The sequence below is a fragment of the Otolemur garnettii genome, unplaced genomic scaffold (genome assembly GCF_000181295.1).
Source record: "Otolemur garnettii isolate 467f Iridium unplaced genomic scaffold, OtoGar3 scaffold00303, whole genome shotgun sequence".
NCBI lineage: Eukaryota > Metazoa > Chordata > Mammalia > Primates > Galagidae > Otolemur > Otolemur garnettii.
The window spans coordinates 458,936-485,005 of NW_003852698.1; the positions used below are offsets into that span (position 1 = coordinate 458,936).

A 26,070-nucleotide genomic window follows, 5' to 3' on the forward strand; every position below is an offset into this window, starting at 1 on the left:
GCCAAATCCAGTTTCCCTCAATGCCCCTGAGGGCCAAGGGTGTTAATCTGCCAAACACCTGGATCTCCGCACTCCTCCAGCGTCCCAGCCCCCGCCTTTGGGCAGCTCAGTCACTAGATTACTTGCCCAAGGACACCCATCCCATCCCTGTGCTGCACCATGCAGAAGCAGCTTCCCCACAGAAACTGTGCAGGCAGCACACAGCTGAACGGCATCAGCTCCTTACCGGCTCAGCGGCTCAGTCTTGGGGCCCAGACAGTGCCCAAAGTCATCCGCACACCAGCCCCAGGTCTCCCAAAGCAGTTCAATGGAGTGTCCAAGTCCAGACAAACCAAAACAGCCCCCAGGCAAGGCTCTTCCTGCTTGCAGTGTCACTGTTGCTATAGGTACAGCTGCAGGCAGCCTCTGACCAAACAAATGGGCACCCACTAATTGCCAGTTTTCCACCACTTCTGACCTCCTCGTGGGGTTCTAAAGTCTCGCACTGACTTCCTGGGTCACCAGAGGACAGCCTCTGGACAAAACTGGCTGACCCTCTCTGACCCACTAGCCAGAGATGCCTGAAATCTCTCCCCCTTCTCACTGCACCTGGTTACTGTATGAATCAATATGTACCCTTACCTTGTGACCCCTGAGCTATATTGAGCTGTGCTAACCACTGATTGGTTTCTGTATTGTGCTAGCTTGCTAGTCACCATGACTATGTAGAATAATGGTATAAAAGGCTTCTCTCCTGTTATTCGGGGCTTCTTATTGGCCCACCACAAGACCCTCTCTGCAGGTGCACCTGTAGGTGTATCAAAATTATCAATAAATTTCTATTACTTAATTATACCTGAAGTGGGCTCTATCCTTCTCTCACATCTACCTTCCCATTTCAAATGGAGGCCCCAGCGAGATAGGACCTCCACCTGAGCCCACCACTACCCAATTGCGCCTGGGGGAGGCCTTGGAGAGATGTTCTCTCTGCCTCAGGAGCCCTTGAGCATGGAAGTACGGGCCCAGGTTCCTCAATTTGCTATTGAGTCTTCAGGCATGGATTTATAGGCCCAGGTTCCTCAATTTTCCAATTCGGTGAGTAATTTGGTTTTAATCTAGTTTTGCTTGGTCTTGGTCTTGGTATCTTGTTGGTGTCTCTAGAAAATTTTGGGGGAACAATAGGCTAGGTTGGATGCAGCCTGAGACACCTGTCCCTGAGGCAGGGCATGAGACATCGGCCCTGTCTCTTTGGCAGTGAGAAAAATTGTCTCACTACTGGCGGTGGAACAACTGTTTCACCAACAGGTTTCCTGGAGGTGAGGCAAACTGTCTCACTACTGCCAGTGAAGCAAGTGCTTCACTACTGGTTTGTGTTTATTATCCTAGTGTGATTTCCCCTTGTCCCCCTTTCTTCTTGTGCTTGTTTGCAGAAGTTAAACCTCTCTGCACTTTGTTTGTTTTATTGTTGATCATATTGTATGAGTAACTGTGGAGCTTGCAGTCTTCAGAAGTCTGCGGGTAGCACCTGTGGCTAAAGGAGTAGGGCACCAGCCCCATATACCGGAGGTGGTGGGTTCAAACCCAGCCTTGGCCAAAAAAAAAAAAAAAAAAACTGCAGAAGTCTGCAAGATTTAAAGTCCGGAGCCGCTCTTGGTTTGTGCATTTATGATTTTATAGAAATTGTTGTTTTTATTTGTTTTCTAAGCTTTGTTCCTTTTAAAAATACTAGATATTACTTTGCCTGTCAGAAACCAACTTCCTTTTTTCAAAATGGCACAAAATTTTCCTCTTCCCCTTTTTGTGCAAGCCATTTTTCTTTTCTTATGTTAATAAGGTTGTGTGAAATTCACCTGTCAAATTTATGTTGGATTTGTTCATCGTGGTTGTTTGATTTGGAGATTCCAGTATTTTAGCCAGTGTTTGTGTGACAACTGGGCAAGACCCCAGGTCCCCAATTTTGAACATTTCTTTCAGTCTTTTCAGCAACTTCCTGATTCCAGCCACCGCACTGATTTTAAAGTTCGTTGCTCTTGTTTTAGTAAGATTTGGTAATAACTGTCAGTAAAGTTTATGTTTGGCTTGCAGTTTTCCAGTGCATCATTTAATGTTTTTTTAAAGTTTAGACAAGACCCCAGTTTTATAGCTTTGAATATCCATTGAAGCAAATCATGGGTGAATTTTGGCAGGAAACTTTCAAGTTTTGCTCTGGAAGAGATCTTTGTGGTTTTTCTTCTTCCTCTTTTTAGTAAAACTATTACTTTTAAAACTTTTTGGTATACTTTTAAAGTGGCAAAATTTTTTTCAAAGGTTGGGCTGTTTTAACTAGGGATCATTGATTGTGGCTGAGCCACTTTTCACCCAGGGTATGGCTGCTGAGAATTTCTCAGCCCCGGGTGACGAGCTGAATTGTTTAATTGAATTATTAGTTATTTTCTTTAATATTTTTGAAATTAAGATGTATGTTGAGTGTCTGTTTAGAGAATTAACAAGTACTTTGTACTCCTTAAAATAGCCATTTAACAGTACTTTAGTGAACATAAATTCCGCTGATCCTTGGGTGGCCTCTGAAGGGCGGTGGTCCCTCCGAGGGAAGGCGCCCTCTGGAAACATCTCAGGGTTCCTAGAGTATCTAAAAGCCCCCCCCAGGAGGCTGGCTAACAATCACCTCACTGGAAATAAACCACTTTAACATCTATTCTTAGCTGTTGTCACTCATGGTATAGTAAATTGAAATCCTGTTTTCTAGGAAGCGAAGTTTGAGAGTAAGAAAAATTAGAAAAGATTAGGAAAGTGAGTTTTTAAAAGTAAAGAAAAAAAAAGAAGTAACATGATACTGTACAAAGAAAAGGTCTGGTGTAGACACTGTATAAGAAAGCAATCTTGTGTAAAAATGCTGTGAAAGATTTGGACATGTAATAGATGGTCAGTACAAGTAGCAGATGGTCTACACAAATTAAAGGAAAGAGAAAAAGTTCTGGTTCTAATAATAGACCCACAACGAACATTTTAAAACATCCATTTGATGTTTAAAGTATAACTTTAAGTCCTTTCTATTGAAAAAAAATTTGTCTTTCATATTGAAAATTGGTTTGGTTTTTATTGTATTTAAAATTAAGTAGCACTTCAACCCCTGTCTTTTTATATCTCTGATGTTTCCATTACCATTAACTTGTACTATATAGCTCCATTGTAAAGGCTCAGTTTGTTTAGCCCTGTTCTGGCAATTGAAGGGTTACTGTGAAGTTCACTATAAATGTTAAAAAGGAAAGTTTGTTCCTCTTTTAATTGCTGGGCTGCCAAAAATAAAACTGTCAATCTACAAATGATCTTAAGGCAAACAAGGCAAACATCCAACCCAAAGGCAAAACCTGGTGGGCACGTATCCTCAGACGGCCTCCAGGAGGCTGTGATCTCTTTGAGAGGAGGAACCCCTTGAAGACATCCCAGGGTCCGTGGAGAACCCATTCTGGAGGCCGGTTGATGACTACCCCACCAGAGGTAAGCTATTTTTAACATTTATTTTGATTAATGTTTGCAGTAAATTAATTTTTGAACTCAATTGTTATGACTGAAAGTTTCAAGCAAGCTAAGAGAATAGCCCAAATAAGCTATAAGCTAAGACAAAAATGTTAGACAAAAAGTTATGTCTGTAGAGCTGGCCCAGGGATGGGCCCAGCAACTGACCCATTACACCAAGCTATGCGGGCAGCAGAGGATAAGTTTGAAACCCACATACCTTGCAAAACCACAATCAAGTACCAGAAATTAAAGATAACACAGTGATGATAAACTCTGCCTGTGCTGTCATTATTACTTGGTAATAACAAATGAAACAAAATTCCAGAGATGAGATTTACTTACTGAGCCCAATTATAACGATTTGGAGAAGGAGGTAAATATCTAGAAATGAAACAGGTTCAGAATCCTTGTCAGAGAGATTTAAATCACATAAAATGAATCCAATACAAGAGGAGATCTCATTTCTTATCTATTGAGTAGTTCTAGTTTTTAAATAACTATAGGAACACTTGGTTTTATAACATCTCTGTAATATTAATTTATAAAAACTAAAATAGATAACATTTAGTTTTAGTCAAATAAAAACATCATACCTCAGTATAACATACTTGATTTTTTTAAAAAAGAAAAACAGCTAAAGAAAGAAAAACTCCAATTACTTTTGGATATCCTGTCACTTAAGTCTTCATTTTGGTAGCTGAGTGGCAGTATCTTTTCAATTAAAACTAAATTCTAGACCCAAAATAGCTGAAATGGAAACCAAAATATAGAAATCATCATTTCTCACACCTTAAAGTTGACTTCAGGATTTAAAATTATTATTTCTCTTTCTTTACAAGTACAGATTCCATGCCAGGTAGAAAATGAATATTTCTCTTAGAAATAGCAAAACACAACTAAACTTACAATGCCTGCAAAGGCATAATTCACTCTAAAATAGTAAAAATATCATGCAAATTTAATAGTACTAGGTTATTACAGAGGTTAATAATTAACAAAAATGGTTTCTATTCTCATGGCACTTTTATAAGAAGATTTAATAAAAGAAAAATATTGTCACATTTTTTGTAGAAAATTTTCTGTGGCTAAAGCTATGAAAGGACAAAATTTATTACAGCTGTCTGGGTGCCACTGCGATATTCTCTCCTCATTCACATGTTCCAGAACAGGAAACTGTGTGCTCTTGCAGTCTTTCATTGAAAGATTTCACAGCCATCAAGAAAGCACCATTTGCAGCAACCAGCACCATCAGTCCCATTTAGAGGCTCTTCTCCTCATGTGATGGTGCCCCTCACTATCCACAGCTTCATAGAGGTCCTTCTTAATTTCTTGTGTTGCATGCAGGTAACCAATATAAGCCATGCAAAGTGAAAGGGCTGCCATTCCAAAAGCCATTACAGGTTTGTTCTGTCAAAGAAAAATATCATAAAGCCTCAATTAAGAAAACCATCTGGGGAGACCTGACTCATCTGCTCTGTTTCCCTCTTGACATGGTTTGCCTGTCAGCACACTAGCATTCTTACCAGAGAATTCCAATCCTAACGGTTTACTCAGTTCTTTACCCATGCTCTCTGACCCCACAGAGAAGCAAAACAGTCCTCAAATAGTCTGCATGTGGCCCATGGAACCATAGGTTCACCCCTGATTCAGAGATTCTAGAAGACTCTTGCTTCTCTGGAGTCTTTTTTCTATCTAAAGCCTGGATAGCTCAGACCTCCAGCCTCAGGAAGGGGACAGTTGGGAGACACTTGAGACATGGAAACTGGTCTGGTGCTGTACTTTCAGGGTTACCTGTGTGACATGGAGGTGATTAACTTGTCTGGGCCCAAGTCTCAATTAGCTCAACTCCTTATCCATTAGTGCAACCATTTTCTATTATCACTCTCAAAGTCACTCAAAATACTTAGTTTTATAAATGTATTTATATGTGAGACAGCATTCAAAATTTTCCTTCCACCTTCTATTCAGAGGTCTTATTAGTCAACATAAAATTTCCATAACAAAATCAAAATTGTTTCCTATTAGAGGAAAATAAGAACTTTCTATTTCTGATAGTCTGGTAGATTAAACACCAAGCCTTTCCCTATATGTACACCTTACAGGTTTAATGAAGAGCTCTGGATTCACAGCTCGAAATAAGGTCGTCGTGCGCACTCCTCTGAGCCCTGGGTTTTGAAAGGCTTTCTCTGTAGGTGGTTCCTTTTTGAATGTTAGAGGCTCCGGTGGTGAAGACATCTTGACCAATGAGGACTTATTACCTAAAAACAAAATAAGACATTTTTCCTGTCATAATTATTTGATAAATTGCTTTTAAAAAAATCATTCTCATTCCTATTTTTTAATTCCAGCCCAGATATAGACCAAAAGTGATCACCAATTTGCATAATATACTTTGTAAATGGTGCTTTTAGTTTGGAAAATCATTCATTATTTTATTTTTCACTCCATAAAACAAGCCAATGTAGGAGGCAAAGGCTGTTTTCCTACTTCCACAGAAGTCTAGAGAACTGGAGCGTGGTCGGAGTCACATCACAAGGCTGTAAGCAGTGAGCAGAGGCTAGGGGGTCACCCATGCTCTTCTCCATTTCACTCTTCCTCTCCAACAGCCCTTCCAGGACAGCAACCCAAGGGAAGTACCAGCACTCCTTTGCTCGGTATCTCCTGCAGGCTGCTCACACCTGCTGCTGCTCTCCCCTCTTCCTCTGGCCCACCATGCACTTGCTGCCCCACATAGTGAGGGTAAGTAGCTGTCTGCATGCACTCCCCTGTGCCTGCCAGCAACTTTCCAAGTAGAACATGCTCTGCCATCTGCTTAATTAGAATATCTTTTTGTTCTCTTGTCTACTCTAAATTCATCCTATTAGATGCAAGCGTGTCTTTTGTCTTCTGGTTCTCTTAGCAAGAGCTGTCAACATTTTGGGAATATTTTTCTCTTCTAGATATTATTAGGCAAAAGCTTTTTCTTATCATTCCTGCCACCTAATGCTGACGTGGGAAATGGGGGTTGAAAGGAGAACCAGAGAAAGAAACCTTCCAAAGACTCAACTCAATGACAATGAAATTACTGGGGGAAATGCTGCAACCACTGTGCAGTGAACCTCTTGAAGTAAGAGCCAGACATCCCATGAAGATACTTGCTGGGGCTTTGCATACACAAGTGTTCTGTGTTCATTTAGTCTTCTATTTTATAAACTTTATAAAAGCAATATTTTTGCAATTTTGTAGTTATGGAGAAAACTAGGAGCTCAGCTTTTCAAAACACTTTGCAGAAGCCACTAAATATTCATCCATACCACTTACCTGGGTGAACCCTTTTAGGAACACCTGCTGTGGGGAAAGGACTTCTCCACTTTCTATGCTTGCAAAGGTTTCAGAAGCATTTACTGTTGGCTGTTCCACCATTTGCTTCCATGCACATTATGGTTCCCTTGTCTATTCATCATCTCACCATCATCACCACCACAGCCTTCATTTTTACATTAGTTAGCACTCCTGTAGCAATTTCAAGGTTTGATAACTCTGGAGAAAGTTAACAGTAACAGTAGCAACTGAGTGCCATACTGAATAGTTCAAACACCACCTTTAGTTGCAGTCTTCTTTGGTGGCCCTAAGGGTACTGCACAGGAATCAGACCTGTTTTTGGCCAACATTTCATTTCTGCAGATGCCATACAGATGATGATGGCTTTCCTCATGTTTACTTTCTCAATTTTCTCTTCAACATGTACATTTAGAAAGAGTTGTTTCAATGTGTGAATTATATCCTGATCCAAAGGCTGCAGAATGGCTATGCAGTTCAGTGGGAAAAACTTAACACATATGATCCAAGCACAGAGTGTGGTGTGCGCAGAGCAACTGTCTATTAGCAAGAGGAAATCACGTTTTGCTCCTTGCATTCTTTTGTCTATCTTTTCAACCATTCATTAATATATTTCTCATCATTTGGCATGTGTATCGGCTTGGTAATCACAGAAGAACAAATGAACATTTATGGAGCATTGGTGGTTAGCTGCCTGTCCAGAATGCATTACTGCATACTACAGCAATCATCAATCTGAGTTCTTCCTTTGGAAAGTCTACCTTTGGCATGAAGCATATGGTAACTAACTGGCAAAGCATACCTCTATCATTAGCATCTATAACATCATTCAAGCTACAATTAGCCAATTGTTCTGTTTTTGTTTCTTTAAATTTCTCTTCTACATAATTAAGAGTTAATAATTTTCTCTACCAAACAGTGTTTTCTTCACTACAGGAAGCTTCTTAAACTCTTGGTCTCAAGCAATCCAACCACCTCAGCCTGGGTACCACAGGCAACTACTGAAATAATTAGATAACATGACTGGAATTTGTGTAGGTATCCCACACTTGCTTGAAACTCACCAAGCCCAAAGTTGGCAAAAATCTGATACTTTTTGTTCTATAAATGATACTATAATCATGCCAGTTTCCTGCACAAACTTCATACCATGCAAAAACCTGCTCAAAAAGGGACTTCTGCTTTAGTCCCACTACCCCTTCTTTAACCTTGTCTTCAATCTTGGCTCAATCTTTTAAAAATGTGGACAAGGTAGAGGAAGTGATGGTAAATTCCTTTGCTATTTCTCCTTTCTCATAGCAGTAAATCAACTGCTTCCACTACAGTCATTGTTTTCTTCTAATGAAGACTACCAGTGCTTCATCTCTCCCCTCTCAACCATGGTGGCCTCTACGTGCTTATCCAAGATGTCTGTGATGTTTTTCCCTGTGCTAAAAATTTGTTTAACATGAATATGAGGAAAGAGAAAATGAAAAATGAAGCAATATTAAAGTGGAAGCAGTATTATGCTGCCTGTCAGCAGGCCACCTATACAGAAATTTAGGTAATTAGGTAGGAAACAGTTAACACCTGGTCATGTTATTTGGACTGAATCACAGTGTAAGATTGTTTTTGAAATTGGGGCTTTTATAAAAATAGTATGAAGGCCTGAAAAAGCAGATATACAAAGGTAAAACTCATCCTGACTAAATCCTGTACAAATAGCATTTTCTTAATATTGGAAAACAAAGATACCCTATAGAAAATGGATTAAAGTTGTTCATGGGGAAGAAAAACAAGGTAATGGGGAGGTCAGAGTACAAAGTGAAGAGCACAGAGGTGTCCCCAGGGACAATTTATCACATATACTTTGTGTGGGTGACAATGTGCCAGGGTTTGAAGATGATTAACTCACTCCACACCTGAAGTCCAAAATTATGTACGGGGTGTGTATAGACGTTAAAATAATATATATGCATGTGTATATATGTACCTATAAGTACATATATACACACATAAATATGTATGTGCAGACACAAACACTAGTTACAGCCAACAGAAATTTCACTATTTTAAAATACAGTGATTGATGAGATTCAACCTATATGAGACTATCTATAAAAACTAAGTTTTCATTGCAAGATTCCTTGATCCCTTTTTTCCTACATTTCCTTCATAATGAATCAAGAAAATAAGCACTTCAGGCAGTATCTGTTACACTGCAATCTCCAGACATCCACATTCACCTTAACAATGCACCGCTTATGTTAAACTTTTTACTACAAATGATGACACTGTGGGACTGAAACCCTTATATATATTTTAAAAAATTTAACATACCATAATTTTCATTGTGATATTTTCTGGAAAGCATGAAATTGACATTTTCCATTATTTCTTATTCTTTTATTTGAAGTAGGATAAGACAGCCCAATTTTATGGCTGCTTCTCCATTTACAAACCACAGTCGTTGAAGATAGTATAACAGTTCTCTCCAAATTGCATAAACTTATTTGTATCATGTTAAAGTGACAACTTTTAACAATGACCTGTACTTCAAATTAAGAACATATAGACTACTGAGACCAAAAACAGTCTCAGTAGCCAAGAATTTGTTATATATAATTATTTTTAGATTTTTTTTCCCCCAAGACAGAGTCTCACTATGTTGCCCTCCATAGAATGCCAAGTGCAGTGCCATGGTGTCACAGCTCACAGCAACCTCCAACTCTTGGGCTTAAGCAATTCTCTTGCCTCAGCCTCCCAAGTAGTTGGGACTATAGGTGGGCTGCACAATGCTTGGCTATTTTTTGTTGCAGTTGTCATTGTTGTTTTAGCTAGCCTGGGCTGGAATTGAACCCGCCACTCTCAGTGTATGTGGCTGGTGCCATAATCACTGTGCTGAGGGCACTGAGCCTATATAACTATTTTTAAAAGACAAAAAGAAACAAACAAACAAAAAACCCCAAAATCTTTTTACACAGGAGAAAATTATTCTGCATTTCTTCATATGACCAACCCACAAAGGGGGACAGGTATGGCTAGGGGGGAAATTCAAGATGTATCAGTTGAATTAAGTATGTAGAATGCAAATTCCTGGTCGTTTCTTCACAGATGTGTAAATTATCAGTACTTTTTGGGAAAATAAATCTCTGTTTCAACAAGATAAACTTTTAATCTAGAAGTAAAAGCTTACTATTTTCAAGTGCGGAACTAATAAGTTCTATTTTAAAAGCTGGAGGACCAATCTTAAGCTTAAATCAATACTTATTCTGACATTACCACTCAAATCAACTTTTCCTAAGACAGACGCAGTTAATGTCTAGCATATTTCCATCAGCACTTCTTCAGCTTTTCCACTATTTTCTCCACCTTCTTCCCATACTTCCCCCCACTGCAGGTAGCTGGCACTCATTTATTTACATATGATATTGACCAACCTCTAGTTATACTCACTGTAAATATCTGCTTATTTTTTAGCTGCAACATAACCTCATTTTTGATGTCTTAAAAGGGGAATCACAGAAAACCCACGCGCACACATATTGACAGGGACCATGGGAACTTGGAATTATACCGCTCCTGGCTAATTTGTGTGCGAGCCTACTTGCAAAATAATAAACCAGGCAATTTCTTCTTTATTTTTCATCATCCACTTCTTGTTCCCTTATCTATTCATAACTAAGAAACTGTTACCTTTCTTTACTAAAGGAGAGTCAAACGTTTCACTCTGCCTACAAAGCTACAAGACAATCTCAGCCTTATCATCATCAGCGGTTCTCAACCTGTGAGTCGCGACCCCCTTTTGCCATTTGTAACAACGCGGCAATTTAGGAAGGTTGAGAACTACTGGTACGTCCTGGGTGTGGATTAAACTAGATGACGTTTTCATCAGACACAGCAGTCAATGAATGGCGGCCCCGGCCGCCGCGTTTACACGGAGGGAACCTGGACCCACAGGGGCGTCGGCGCCAGGCCGGGTGGGCACTGCCGCCCCGGCTCCGCCGCGCGCTGCGCACCCCAACCTGACTCCCAGCCGGGAAAAGTCTACGCATGTACAAGTTCTCACAAGATTTAAGAAACATAAAGGCGTGGTCACTTAAGTTGTAAGATGAGTTCTATGTATTTTTAATGTAAAATGCACTTTTTAAGAAGTACCTTCCCGTCTCCTGTGTTTACCCGAAGAGGTGCTCCGTGCAGCTCCAGACCGCGGCTGACGGCTGACGGCAGGAAGGGCGCTGGGGCGCTGAAGGCCCGGTTGTGCGCACCGCGACGCCACTACGTTACCCAACTCGCGCGTCTGGAGAGCAGGGACACCGAGAAACTGGGGGAGGCCAAGGGCTCTGGGTGGGGTGTCCAGGGCAGGACGTGAGGGCCGGGAAATTGGCTCCGTGGGCAGGCTAAGGGCGTCTGCAGAGTGGCAACGGTCTGGACGCTCCGGCACCCCGCCACCGCTAACCTTCCTTGGGTGCCCTCAGCCCAGCGCCCCTCCGGCCCCGCCTGGCCGCCTCCTGCCGGAGAGAGCGGCCCAGAGCGGCCGGCCCGGCCCTGCGCCACCGCGCCCCCAGCAGGCCGGAGGCTGCGGCGCAGGGCACGGGGCTGCGAACACAGCTGCGCAATCTGGTTCTGAGCACCTGGCGCCAACCACTGGTGACCTGCAGGCCGGAGTTTGCAATGGAGTTTCCCCTCTTCCCTTTTTGGCCTTTAGTTTCCCGCCTTACAACGTCAAATAACCTTTCAGTTTCGTACTCGCGCGCGTTTTCTATAAATAAAAACTGACATCTCCTAAAAACATATGTATCTGTTTAATGAAAGTGAAAAGCATACAGAGTTAGGAAAGGTTTAGGTCTTGTCTCCTCCTATCCCCATTTTAGTGGCACAGCCATTTAAATACACAGTTAATACTCTGCCATTCTGTTAGGGCCTTGACATTCTGGGATGCAAGATGTATGTAGCTGCCCTTATGACAAGAATAAAATACAAGTCCACAGTGATTAAAACAGTATGGAATTAGTGATACAGGGCAGGTGCATCCTGGCTTAGTCAGCGCCAGCTACCCAGGAGGACCTGCCATGCCTTCTGCATCTCTGCCCCATTACTGTTGGTGCAGCAGAGGAGGGGAGGCAGAGCTGGAGAATCAAATGCAGCAGAGAGGGCAAGCGCCACAGAATCCCGCAGGTCCCCAGTTAGTCGAGGGAGACCATGGCACAGCCCTAGGGTGACCAGATTTTAACATCAGTAAGGCTGGACAACATGGCCGGGGGCGGGGTGGGGGCGGGGCAGGGGACTGGGCAGGGCAGGGCCTGACAACAAAGCAAACTTTGATAAGCAGTTCTCCATAATCACTTCTCAGCAATTATTTGTTATTATTACCATTTAACATTATAAAATTAACAAAAATAATATAAAACTCATATTCTGGCGAAATCGCCACATGGCAGCCAAAAACTGTATATTCCCTTCTTGTTCTCCTGCCTGTTAGTGCATTCTTTCCAAAAATCGGAACTTTTTTAAACCCCCATGGGACGCGGGACAAATTGTTGAAAAGCAGGACTGTCCCGCCAAAAGCGGGATGTCTGGTCACCCTACACAGCCTGCACTGCTGCCAGTGTCAACTCCAGAACCACCCCTGGAACTAGAAAGCCATCCTCTGGCTGCACTACTCCCCTGTGAGCATTTCACAGACCTAAGGGTGATACAGACCTGGGACCATTTGTTCCTAGAAAATTTCATTCATTTATGCATTTATTTGCCTCCCCCCCCAAAGTGACTGTATCCATTTATTACTACAAAGCATTCATCTTACCCCAGTGGAAGGGACTGTATCCATTAATTTGTTACCAAGTTCTGGCCAAATGGAACTACAAAAGACCTATGCGACTGACTATATACACACCTAGACAACCCAAGCAGAGAGATTTTTTCTGATTTGGGTTTTTCCCTCTGCCAGGCCCTCTGGTGCCTTTTCTCTGTATTATTTTCTGTAAAATAAATCCTGTCTAACACTGACTTATGGTCCATGGATTCACTCTTCCAATCTCTGAGACCAAGAACCAAATGAAGAAGAAATTCCAGTATCATTGGTACAAAAATAGACATATGGAACTGAGTAGAAAATCATGAGAAGAAACCAATCTCTTATAGCCATCTGGAAAAGAATCCCTGTTCAATAAATGGTGCTGGGAGAATTGGATAACCACACATAAAAGACTGAAACTGGACCCACACTTCTTATCACTTACAAAAATTGATTCAAAATGAATAAAATATTTAAATATAAGGCAAGAAACAATAAAAATCCTCAAAGAAAGTGTAGGGAAAACACTTGAAGATATCAGCCTGGGGAAAGATTCTATGAAGACTTCTGTGGCAATTGCAACAACAACAAAAATAAACAAATAGGACTTAATGGTTAATTAAGTTATGAAAAGTTTATGAAAATCTTCTGTACAGCTAAGACACAAGAGTTAAAGCAAATAGATAATCTTTAGAATGGGAAAAGATATTTCAATGTTACAAATCTGACAAAGATTTGATAATGAGGATCTTTAAAAAATTCAAATTAATCCATAAAAAAAGAGCAAACAATCCCAGCTATCACTAGGCAAGAAACATGACAGAAGCTTCCCTGAGGAAGACACATGAATGACAGACAAACAAATCAAAACCACACTGAGATATCACCTAACCCCAGTAAGATAAGCCCACATTACAAATTCTGAAAGTTGCAGATGGCAGCAGGGATGTACAGAGAGGGCTTTTATACTGTTGGTGTGACTGTACAGCCTCTTTGGAAAGAAGTATGGAGAATTCTCAAAGAACTCAGATTAGACCTCCCATTTGATCCTGCAATTCCACTACTAGGCATCTACTCAGAAGAAAAAAAATCATTTTATCATGAAGACATTTGCACTAGATTGTTTATTGCATCTCAATTTACAATTGCCAAGATGTGGAAACAACCTAAATACCCATCAACTCAGAATGGATTAACAAACTGTGGTACATGTATACCATGGAATACTATGCAGCCATAAACAGATGGTGACTTTACATCTTTTGTATTAACCTGGATGTAGTTGAAGCACATTCGTCTTAATAAAGTATCACAAGAATGGCGAAGCAAGAATCCAATGTACTCAATACTAATATGAAGCCAGTAGACAATCTAATTCACCCCCACATAAGAGTAAAACTTTCACTTCAAGTTGGGGGGGGATTGGTGCATTCCCACTTAATGGGCACAATGTAGGGGTATATGGCATACCTCCTGAGTTCAGGGCACAACTACCTAACAAATTCAAATATTGTGGCCTGGTTATTGGTGCATTCTGAACTTAATGGGCACAATGTAGGGGGTATACGGCACATCTCCTGGGTGCAGGGCACAACTACCTAACAAATTCAAATATTGTGACCTGGTCACTTGTACCCTCACATTAACCTGAAAAAAATAAAAAATTTTAAAAAAGAATCAATTTGAAGGCCGGGTTGCACACACTTTGCTGATGGTTATATTAGAACAAACAAAACAAGTTACATTAAAACAAACAGAAATAGTTACAATAGAAAGCACCCAGATTTTTTGCATGCATTTATATAAAGTTTTGACAAATAAATTTTGTTCTCCCAAGCCAAAGTAACATTATATTTAATTTGAAGTTTAATATTTAGAAGTTATTGACTTCTGATATTACTAGGCAATCTTCTGGCAAAATAGGTTAAATTTCACTTTAAAAGCAGCCTAAGGGCTACACATTACTGTGTTGCAGCCTCAAAAGACCCCACTTCTCCTACCCAAGGTTCTCCTCACTAATCTCCATATACCAAATATCATCATGGAAACCAAAGTACTTTTACTGTCCTCATCAACACAAAGCGATTGGGTGAAAGAAAACATGAAACATAAGAACATGCAAGAAAAGAGCATAAACTGTGGGTAAAGACAACAGAGAAAAGCCTGAAGGCTTTGTTGATTTTGTGGATATGAATGCAGTGCAAATTCTGTGACTTCAGTCATTACTATTTATAACTCAGTCCATTTTATAATGGCTTCAAGAAATTACTTTGAAGAGTGACACCAGTTTGGTTCAACTTTTATAATATTTGTTTTGTGCAGCACCATCAATATTTGATAATATTTAACAGGAAATTTTATATTTGATGGGAGTGCATAAAGCAAAGGTTTATCCATATGAAAACACGTTCAAATTGACAAAAGGTGTTTAGTTTAACCAAAGTACATCCTGGAGGTCTGGGAGCCTTCTCAAGGGATCTCTCGAGGCATTGGTGCTTTGTTTTTCCAGGAAAGACTTAATAGCTGACTTAAACTATTTCAAAAACAAAACAAAACAAAACAAAAACCCATAAATACTAGCATTTGGTTTTTCCTAGCAGAAAGCCAAGCCAAAATAAGTGATATAACTAACATGGGCTAAGGATATCTGAGTTCCTATTAATCAACAAATTAAAAAAAAATATGCTGTGGTAGTTTGCAAAGATAGTTCCAATTCTTCAACCCTCCCTGTGTTTACACCCTCCCACTCTGAAGTCCGCCTTGTGACTTATGTTGGCTAACAAGATGTTAGCAAATGTGACACAAGAGAAGCTGGAAAAGTGCCCAGACTGGTAAACATGCTCCACATAGCCTGCTGGAGACACAGGACATTGAAGACGTGGGGGGAGTGGAGTGGAGGATGATGCAGAGAACACGGAAAGTGCAGAGGACATGCAGAACACGGAGTATAGAGGATTAAACATCATAGTTACTACAACAGTCACCAATGTCATAACTCATCTGAGGAATTACTGAGAACAAGACATTCTCCTGGCAAGCCTGGAAATCTCTTGTGACTTGGAAGGCAAGCCACCAAGTAACTCAGGTCATGGAGGACACGGAGAGCACAGAGGACATGGAGAATGCGGAGGACACGCATGGCGAGAAGGACACGGAGACTGGGATTTTTAATTGGATTTTTTAACAGAGACTGGGCCTCTTTTTAATACAGATGGCCTCTTCTCCTTGAACCATTTCTCATTCTCTCTGATTTCTCTTTTTACTAACGACAAATTATAACAAAATTAACTTAGTTGTCAGAATAAACTGTACCTTTAGTACACTGGGTCTGATTATTTGCATGAAGTGCAGCAAGAATAATTATTAACCATCTAAGCTTTCTTTCTTTCTTTTAAATTTGGCTTTGCTGGAACCTTTTATAAGGAATCTCAGGTTAGACTTGGAAGCCTTTCATGAGCCCAGGTTTCATCTGTGCCATTAGATACCTGTATGTATTGGGTAAATTCCTCTTTTCTTGAGGTTCCCAAGTCCATTTTGATTCCTGGACCTGTCAGAAAGCAACCTTTGTTACTTACCACAGATCAGGAAATGTTATTGATGGGTATCTGGCCAGTTTTTCCAAAGGTCTCCTTTATAAAGTTAACCTTAAATCCTCAATGCAGTCTGGACACTTCTGGAAATGATAGTCTAGCTAAAGCCTTGGTAAAATAACCAGTGCTTTTATTATGTCTTATAGAACCAAACAGATTCTTATTAAACTTATGCAAATAATTGTATTGTTAGAAATTAAGAACACTTACAAATGAATTTTAAATTCTGGTGAAAACAAGGAGACAGAAAAAAATAAATGTGTCAAATTTTGGTATACCATACATTGTTGAAAGTTATGAATAACTTTAGAGACAGAAAATGATTTTCTTGACTTCTGGAAAATAGAACACAGAGAATCATCAATGTTTCAAACAAAAAGTTATAGTAAATAGCTAAGTTTCATGTAACTGATTTCTGTTCTGTTTGAAGCTAGGTTAGCAATACTTATGGACACATTAGTTTTTTAATGAAAGTTCTAGAAGTTTGTTTTTAGTTTGAAGGTTTAAGGACAAACTTTGGACTCAGTTAGTTATAAAAATATTTTTTGAGATGAATTAATATTATTACTGACAATATACACTAAGACAGACCAATATTTTACAATATTGGAATATACATATAAATATAATTATATAAAATTAACTACCATTTCATATTTGACAATGTTTTCTATATATTTTTTATATATCAAGTAGGTCTTTTCAAAAAGACTAAATTTAGAGTTTTGATTTTGGAAGGTTTGTCAAATATCACAGGCTTAAAGTATTTCCTTAAGGTTACAAGTTAAAAGATTTTTAAAATAATACATAAAGAACTGGATTACATATAAATTCCTTTACAAATCTTTTATGAGCTTCTATTTTTCTTTCTGTTTAATTTCTCTCACTTTCAAAAATTCATTTTATATAAAACAGGATTATAGTGTACTACAAAGTTAATTATTTACTTGGCTAGACTATTAGAAGGTTTAAACACTAAGAATCCTTTTTTTTTTTTTTTGACAAAGATTCAGTTTCCCAAATAATTTAAACAACCAAATTATTACATTTTACAAATGAGGGGCAGATCATGGAATATAATATTGATACAAGATTTTCTCATTTAGAGCTTGACAGGGATAGCTCTTGTTTTTAGGCTCAGGTGAACTCAGAAATTTGACTCTCTGTTTTCTTTTCAGAATTTATCTTTAGGAACAAGTGGGCTGCATTTTGCAGAGCACACTCTCTAGATAAGCTCACAGTGAATCTAGTAATTTTAGAAATATTACAAAGGTGGCAGTTTTATAATTTTTAAACATTTAGACTTTAGTAACAGGCTTAAAATTAATTTTATTTTAAAAGAAACCATAGTTTCTTGAAAAATAAGTTTCTTGAGTTATTCTTGTTTAAAGTTTTCTATCTTGCCAGAGACATAGTTATAGCAGTTTCTTACCTCTTATGCTTCCCAACTGGCAGCCTGGACTCTTTTTCTTTTTTGATCTGGGAAGTGAGATGGCTAAAAAATGGAGGAATTGTAAACAACACCAGGTTAAACAGTGATATAGAAGGGCTAACTGAAATGTCTCAGCTTTTCTGTTATCTCCTGCCAGTCCTAACAATAGAGGAAGGAGTCAAAGGAGATTTTGGAGGGGCCAGCCCACACCAAAGGTTGGCTATTTGAGCTTATAGATGATTGGAGACATTCCTTAGAAACTTGATTCTATATTTATCACTCTTATTTGTAGGAAAAAATCTTTAAAATGCTTTAACAAACAAAACAGTGGGGTATCTGCCTTAGAAGAGAAGGAACCCATTTAAAATGAAGCACAGAGAGGCACAAAAAGGCACACTTACACCACCACAATGGACCAACAAAAACTAAACTAATAACCAGAGAAATTAGCCAGATTAACCAGAAGGATCCAAACCACAAACTTAAACCAGAGAGATCCAGACAAAGGGATCCAAACCACAGGGACTTAAATCAGGGATCCAGATCAGAGAGACTGAAGGGCTGGAAGGATAGTAAGGTGGAGGGTTAAGGATGGGATTCTTCACCTCCTCAGGCACTGGGAGAATGAGGTGGTGCTTTTGAAGGGTTTTTTTCATCACTAAAACTGTAGTTTCTAGAAAGAGAGAATAGGCACAGAGCCACACTGAAAAGTTATTCACCAGCTTAGTTCATACATCAATGTAAGGAGACTGATTAGGGTGTTCAGGCTTTCTGGTGACTGCTTTCCAAACCTGTCAGCATAAGAAAGGATCAAAGGAAACTGTAGGGAGTCATCCCACATCAAAGGCTGGCAATAGAGCAAAAGCAGAAACTATAACGCTGAACAGAGCAGAAGCACAATTTATAATGCTGAGCAGAGCAAAAGCACAAACTATAAATATATTTGTAGCTGAGCCACATTAAAGGCTGCCATAACTTTGTTCTTGATTAAAACTGTCTCAAGGTCTGCAGGAAGCGATATTCCTTTGAAGACCCTCTGGAGAGATTAGAAAACTAATCCAGTGGGAGGCAAGCACTGAAAACAGAGCATTCTGTGGTGAGGAATTTCCTAGAAGAAACCTGAGTAGTGGTAAATCAAGATAAGGTTACTGTGCTCCTAAGTTTTCCTGATGGTACTGTCCTCAATGGACTTGTAGATACTGGAGCTGATGTTTCAATTATTGCTTCTTATATGTGGCCAAAGACTTGGCTACCCCAAAAGTTAAAGCTACTTTTGTAGGACTTGGAACAATGACAGACATTGAACAAAGTGCTCAAACTTTAAACTGCTATGGACCTGAAAAACAGCCATCACAGTTTCAGCTTTACATCACTCCCATTGCCTTAACTTTATAGGGAAGAGATTCGCTTCAACAATGGGGAGCTATGCTATCTATTCCCACTATTTCTTCAGCAGCAAAAAAAAACATAATGTTTAACATGGGTTTTAATTCTATAATAAAACACCTCTCCCCTTAAGGCAGAGGTAACAAGACAAGCTGGTGATTGAACTGGCTTGGGATTCCCCATTCTTTCAGAGGATTTTCCTTAGGGTCTACTGTGCAGTGCTCTACATTGGAAATCAGTCAAACCCATCTGGGTTGAGCAGTGGCCCCTACCTCTGGAAAAATTAGAAGTGCTTTGTATTTTAATTAAAGAACAATAAGATCAAAATCATATTTAAAGTTTCACCAGCCCATAGAATTCCCCCATCTTTGTAATTAAGAAAAAATTCGGCAGATGGTACATGTTAACTGACTTAAGAAAGGTCAATGCAGTTATTCAGCCCATGGGTTCTTTACAACCAGGAATTCCAAATCCATCATTAATTCCAAAAGAGTATTCTATTATCATAGTAAATCTTAAGGACTACTTTTTAAACATTCTTTTAAATCCTAAGGACGCTGAACGCTTTGCATTTACTATCCCATCCCTCAATAATGCTCAACCTGCTCAGCATTATCAGTGGAATTTTTTACCTCAAGGCATGTTAAATAGCCCCACTCTTTGTCAGTTTTTTGTTCAGCAACCTTTGAATTTAGTACGCTAAGAGTTCCCAAAAGGAATTGGTTTACATTACATGGATGACATCTTGTTTTCTCATTCTTCAAATGATAAATTACAAAAATGTATTCTAAAGTTTGTCAATATCTTGCTAATTTTACTCTTCATATTGTCCAGAAGGTTCAAAAATGCAAGAACCATGGAATTATTTAGGATATAAATTATCAGCCCAACATATAATTCCTCAAAAAATCCAAATAAGATGAGGCACATTAAAAACACTTAATGATTTTCAAAAATTATTAGGAGATATAAACTGGGTCAGACCATCACTAGGAATACCCATTTATACATTGTCACATTTATTCTCATTATTAGAAGGTGATTCTGCTTAACACAGTCCTAGACAGCTTACAAAAGAAGCTAAGAAAGAATTAGAATGGTTAGAAAAACATAAAAGAAGCTCAGTTTGATAGAATTACTGATTTGTCATATTTCATTTTATATATTTTTCCTTCTGAACATTCACCTCCTGGACTGTTAGCACAGAAGGAAGCTTTTGTGGAATGGTGTTTTCTTCCACACAAAGCAACTAAGAAGATGGAAACATATTCAAAAAATATCATTTTTAATTTTAAAAGGTTGCTTTAGGTTGCAACAATTAGCAGGATGAGATCCTGATAAAATTATTGTTCCTTTGACTGATCAACAGATAAATAACTTATTTACCTTTTCTACAGATTGGCAAGTAGCACTTGCTAATTTCTTATATGAAATTGAAAATCATTACCTGACAGATAAACTTTTACAATTTTTGAAGAACACTTCTTGGATTTTACCTCTAGTTGTTAAACAAAAACCAATTGTTGATGCTCCTACATTTTATACTGATGCTAATAAAATGAGTGTTGCTGGTTACTTAGGACATCATAATTCTAAAACACAACAATCTCCATATCAATCTGTACAAAAGGCTGAATTATTGCTATCATTTTACTTTTAACAGATTTTAACATCGCTCTAAACATGGTAACAGATTCATTATATTCTGTGCATGTAGTGCAGAATATAGAAACAGTCACACTCCCTTGGAGTGAATCAGAATTAATTACTTTATTTTCAACATTACAACTACCCATTTGTTCTTGCGAGCAACCCTTATATATTACTCATATAAGAGCTCATTCCAATTTACCCAGACCTTTTGCTGAAAGTAATGCTGCTATTGACCATTTAATTGGATCAGTACAAACAATCAATTTGGAGCATTCTTTACATCACAATAATGCTCAGTCTCTAAAAATGAGAGATAATACTACGTGGCATGCAGCAAGAGCCATTGTTCACTCTTGTCTTAATTGTCACCCCCTAGTAATGCCACCTTTACCATCCAGTGTTAATCCAAGAGGCTTACAAGGTAATCAACTTTGGCAAATGAAGGTTACTCAAGTTCCAGAATTTGGCCATCTAAAATATGTCCATCACTCTACAGACACACATTCTCATTTTTCCTGGGCATCAGCATTTACTTCTGAATGAGCTGATGTGGTCATTTCTCACTTGCTTGAAATTTTTGCAATTATGGGAAAGCCACGATCAATCAAAAACAGACAATGGTTCAGCATACATTTCTAATAAATGTCAGGCTTTTTTCCAGCTACATAACATCAAACACATCACTGGCTTGCCTGGTAATAGCACAGGTTAAGTGATTGTTGAAAAACATAATCGCACATTAAAAAATATGCTGCTCAAACAAAAGGGGGGAGAACAGTATAATAATACGCTCAGAAATAAACTACATTCTGCTTTATTTACTTTAAATTTCTTGAACATGGATGACAATAATAAAAACACCAGCTCAAAAACACTGGATAAAAACAACAGAACCTCTCAATCAGCCAGTTTTCTATAAAGATGTTAAAACAAATAAGTGGATCCCTGCACAAGTGTTACATTGGGGCAGAGGATATGCTTATATTTCAACAAGTTCATCAAACTTTTGGGTCCCCAACAAGGTCCTAAAGTTAAAAGAGATGATTCAGAAAAGGCCCTGTGTCCCCAGGAGATGGATCCACAGACCTTGAACAAGCCATTCACATGAATGACTCTGAATCTGAATCTCATTATCCTGCATGCCTTATACTCTGAATGCCCTGGAGATGACATGGGGCCAGGTGAAGAAGTTCTGTAATGATGCAGATCTGGTGGCCCAGACTAAACAACCCTTAACCACACCCACCTCGTTCTTGGCTATGATCTCACTCCTCACTACTCAGGTAAGTGCTCAATCGTATGAATATTGGACATATGTACCCACTCCACCTCTACTGAGGGGAGTCAGTTGATTTGAACCATATATTCCAATTTATGTAAATGAATCTTCCTGGCTCACTGGACCCTATGACACTTGCAGTCCTTTAAAACTGGAGGAAGAAAGAACAATAATTACTGATTATAGTACTGGTGTAAGTGGAACTCCTATTTGCTTTGGTAGCCAGCCCCATTGTCTGACTTTTAAACTTCAGGCATGGATCAGCATTGATTGCAATGATGTTTCCAAACTTTCATAGTAGTATATCTCCTCAGATAAGCATGAAGGCTTGCTTGAGACTGCCTTTTGTATGGCTTAAAGGACCTATCTATTGGAATGAGTCTAGTGGAGAAATCAAACGTTTGCAAGCATGTACCATGTTTACTTGTATTAACAGTTCTAATAAGTTTGATGTTTCCAAAGAGCAGTTGTATCTTTTAAGAGCAAGAACAGGGTTTGACTGCCAGTGAAGCTTTTCTGTCCTTGGGAAGAGTCCCCAGCACTGTCCATCCTACAGAGGATAGTGGAGAAGGTCCTGAAACAAACCAGACACTTCATCAAAATGTTGATAGCTGTATCCTGCCACTGCAGGAGTTGACCTGATGGAGAGCCTTAAGACACAGGACTTTGTTGCCAAATGGCACCACAATTCAGAGCAGCTCTGGATTACTCATAGACAAATTGACACTGAAATTCATAATGAGTTATCAGACTTGGAACAAGCTGTAGTAATGTTAAGAGATCAATTGTCTAGTTTGCAAAAACAAATAAAATTTTGATGTGATTGGAATATGACTAGTTTTTGTGTGACCCCTGTACCTTATAATGCTACCGAATTTCCATGAGAGAAAGTTAAAAAACATTTCTTAAATCATGAGAATTTGATAATTGATATCTTATGTTTACAAAAGAAAGTGTACAGTATGTTCCCACATAAACTTGAACGTGTTAAAGGAGATTCTATTTTTAAAGAGATATCTCAAGGAATAGCTCAGTTAAATCCTTTACCAAAGTTAAATGCTTTATTTGGAACTTGTACTGAATTATTTGCTGTGGTGTTTATTATTTATTTTATTTTGTATCTAGTCTATGGATGAGTTCACCAAACCAATCAGGTGAATGAACATCAAGCAGCTGTATTTCCTGTTATTATGCATAATTTGTCTATAAAAGAAAACAGAGAAATGTAGCTGAGCCACATTAAAGGCTGCCATAACTTTGTTCTTGATTAAAACTGTCTCAAGGTCTGCAGGAAGGGATATTCCTTTGAAGATCTTCCAGAGAGATTAGAAAAATAATCTAGTGGGAGGCAAGTACTGAAAACAGAGCATGCTGTGGTCAGGAATTTCCAAGAAGAGACCTGAGTAGTGGTGAATCAAGATAAGGTTATTGTGCAGCTAAGTTAAAGATTACATCTGTTCTTTACAGATGAATACTTTGTTCTTTGAAGCAAAAAGAGATAAATAAGGCTTGTGACTTTTTTGGTGACTTTATTGTATTGTAATTTTAAGATTATGTGTGTATGTGCAGAATGCTTTATTGTTAGGGTATATAAGTGAATAAAAAATAAACTAGGGTTGCTGCATGCCTGAGAGAGCTGCAGCCCCCTTCTCTTCCAAGACATTCTGACTGCTGGTCTTATCTCTGCAACTCCAGTCTGATCATTTCACACAACATATATTAATTAGACAAACAACATGGAATACAAAGGAACAAAAGTATATGATCTAAATTGCACATTTGAGGTTGGGGTCCCCACTGGGGCATCCCAGATAGGTGTTTGACACAAGACTCTGGGAGCCCCCAACAGGCCGATAGCTTGGCAACCTGGGATTCCTGTTTCTGACAGGCTGATAGCCTGGGAGTCTGAGGTTCCTGTCTTACAAGTTTATGGGACTAATCTCAGGCATAACCCTTGAGGTTAGATATCAAAGTGCCTTGTCACCTTCCCTCTGCACTCCAATGTCTCTGAGGCTTTAGGCCCAAGCATCATGTCTCAGTGGCCTTAGCATCCTATGGTCATCGACAGGGCTGATGCTCCCCACCAGTATTTCTGGTGTTTCTAGTGACAGGTCACTTTACCAACACAGGACTCTGAGAGCCTCTGACAGGCAGATAACCCAGCAACTCAGGGTTCCTATCCAAACCTCCTGTCCCATTGACCTTCCCTCAGAGGTCCTCAAGGACCCTACACAATTCACAGCAAATGAATACACCCAACAGATATATTTCCACAACAGTCCACAACAACAAATAAACAAAACAAAAAATGAACACAATAGTTACACTAAATGTCTGCAGACATTAGCCAAAAATAGATGTTTAAATGGCTTACCTCCAGAGATGGACTCACAGATGAATTTAGGGGTTATCATCAGCCAGTCCTCTGAGGGTCCTGGAATGTTTCCAGGAGGTGCCTCCCCTCAGAGGGACCACAGCCTGTTCCTCTCTTAGAGGCCATCTGAGGATTGGCAGTGCCAGGGTCTGGAGGATCACATTAGGGCCTCCAAATTTTGTGCTCTAGAGTTCCACAAAGACTACATTGCCAAACAAGTCAAATCAACAGAGGGTATGGTGAGATATTTCAGTTACAAGTTCACTTTGTATTTCTGGGAGGATGGGAGGAGGCCTCCCTAACATGATTTCAAAAGGAGCAAAACCAGCTTGGTAAGGAGTACACTGGGTTTGCAAAAGGGTGAAGGGCAAGAGGTCTGCCCAGCTTCTGCCAGTCTCAAGAGTAAATTTAGTTAAGGTTTCTTTCAGGGTTCAAATCATTCTTTTTACTTGCCCTGAGCTCTGGGGGCTATAGACACAGTGGAGTTTCCAGTTTATGTTTAGCATTTTAGCTATTAATTTTGATATTTGGGCTGTGAAGGCTGGACCACTGTTGAACACCAGTACCCATGGGAGGCCAAATCAGGGAATGAGTTCTTGAAGAAGTTTTGTAGTGGCTATCTGAGCAGCTCATTTTTCATCAGGAAGGCTTCTGCCTGTCCTGAGTATGCATCAGTGAAAACAAGGAAGTGTTTATAACCTCGTTGTGCCTGCTTGATCTCAGTAAAGTCTAACTCCTAATGTTCTCCAGGGTAGTTGCCCCTCAATCTGGCTCCCAACCATCTCAGGCCCATGGCTGTATTTACTTGGGCACATACAGAACACCTGGAGGTTACATCATGTAAAAGTTCGTGCAGGTGTGGTATGGGGAGTCTGTGTCTTAATAGTTCAGCCATTTTTAACTCCCCTAAATGGGTGGATTGATGCAGCTGGTGACTGACTGTTCAGCTTAGGGTGGAAGGTAGACTTACCTGGTGGTCAGACAAGGTAGCAAGCAGTATTTTGCAGTTAGTTAGCCATACGTCATACCTCTTAGTTTTAATATTTTCCCCCATACATCTTAGTTTCAGTACTTTCCCCCACCTGGTATTGTTTAAAAGTCAGTCCAGGAACAGTTGGTACCTCTTGGTTTGCTTCCCAAGGAGTTAGGCAAGCAAGAAATTGGGAGTGAACTAGAAGGAAGAAATCAATTAGTACTTTCTTGTTTATCCTGGGGGTGAACTAGACTTACTTCATTTCTTTTTTGAAAACTTTGAGTCTGGAAATTTACCAGGAGTTAACTGGTATTTTTTAGCCTAGGCCTGACACCTTTCTGTCTTAGCCTGGGCCCACTAGGCCTAACAATTGTGGGGCTGGTTAAGCAGTCTCTGTGAGTCTGATGTCTGCCACATAATATTGGAGCTGGAAGACATGGAGGAGGCATTCAGGGAGGAAGACTGGACCAGGCTGGAGGTCAAAAACACGAGCTGGAAATCTACAAGGAGGGATGGAAACCTCTATTCTTATTGCCTTTGACTTTGGTGACAGGACATTCCGCAGAAGCCTGGGCCATTGATTACAGAACTAAACACATATCTGGCCAAGGAGTCAGGGAAGAGGAATGAGGATCCAGGAGAAGGTTGAGCATTAATTTCAGGTCAGCTATTGTTTCCCAGTAACAAGGTAAATCAGCATGTCAGCAACATATGTCTGGTCAAGGGCTGCCACTTGCCTTTTGCCTTCCTGACTGCCCACCCTAATTGGAAACATATAAGAAAGTGAACTC

The 26,070-nt window shown here is 39.5% G+C and overlaps 1 protein-coding gene across 1 annotated transcript; it reads right to left on the bottom strand.

The window, feature by feature from the left end:
• Nucleotides 1–3,072: 3,072 nt before the first annotated feature.
• SMIM8 (small integral membrane protein 8) lies at nucleotides 3,073–11,298 on the bottom strand. The gene is made up of 3 exons (XM_012813802.2): nucleotides 10,954–11,298; nucleotides 5,599–5,756; nucleotides 3,073–4,905 (listed from the first exon to the last, which is right to left on the bottom strand). The coding sequence occupies exons 2-3, from the start codon at nucleotides 5,731–5,733 to the stop codon at nucleotides 4,747–4,749; spliced, it is 294 nt and encodes a 97-aa protein (XP_012669256.1). The 5' UTR covers nucleotides 5,734–5,756; nucleotides 10,954–11,298; the 3' UTR covers nucleotides 3,073–4,746.
• Nucleotides 11,299–26,070: the final 14,772 nt, after the last annotated feature.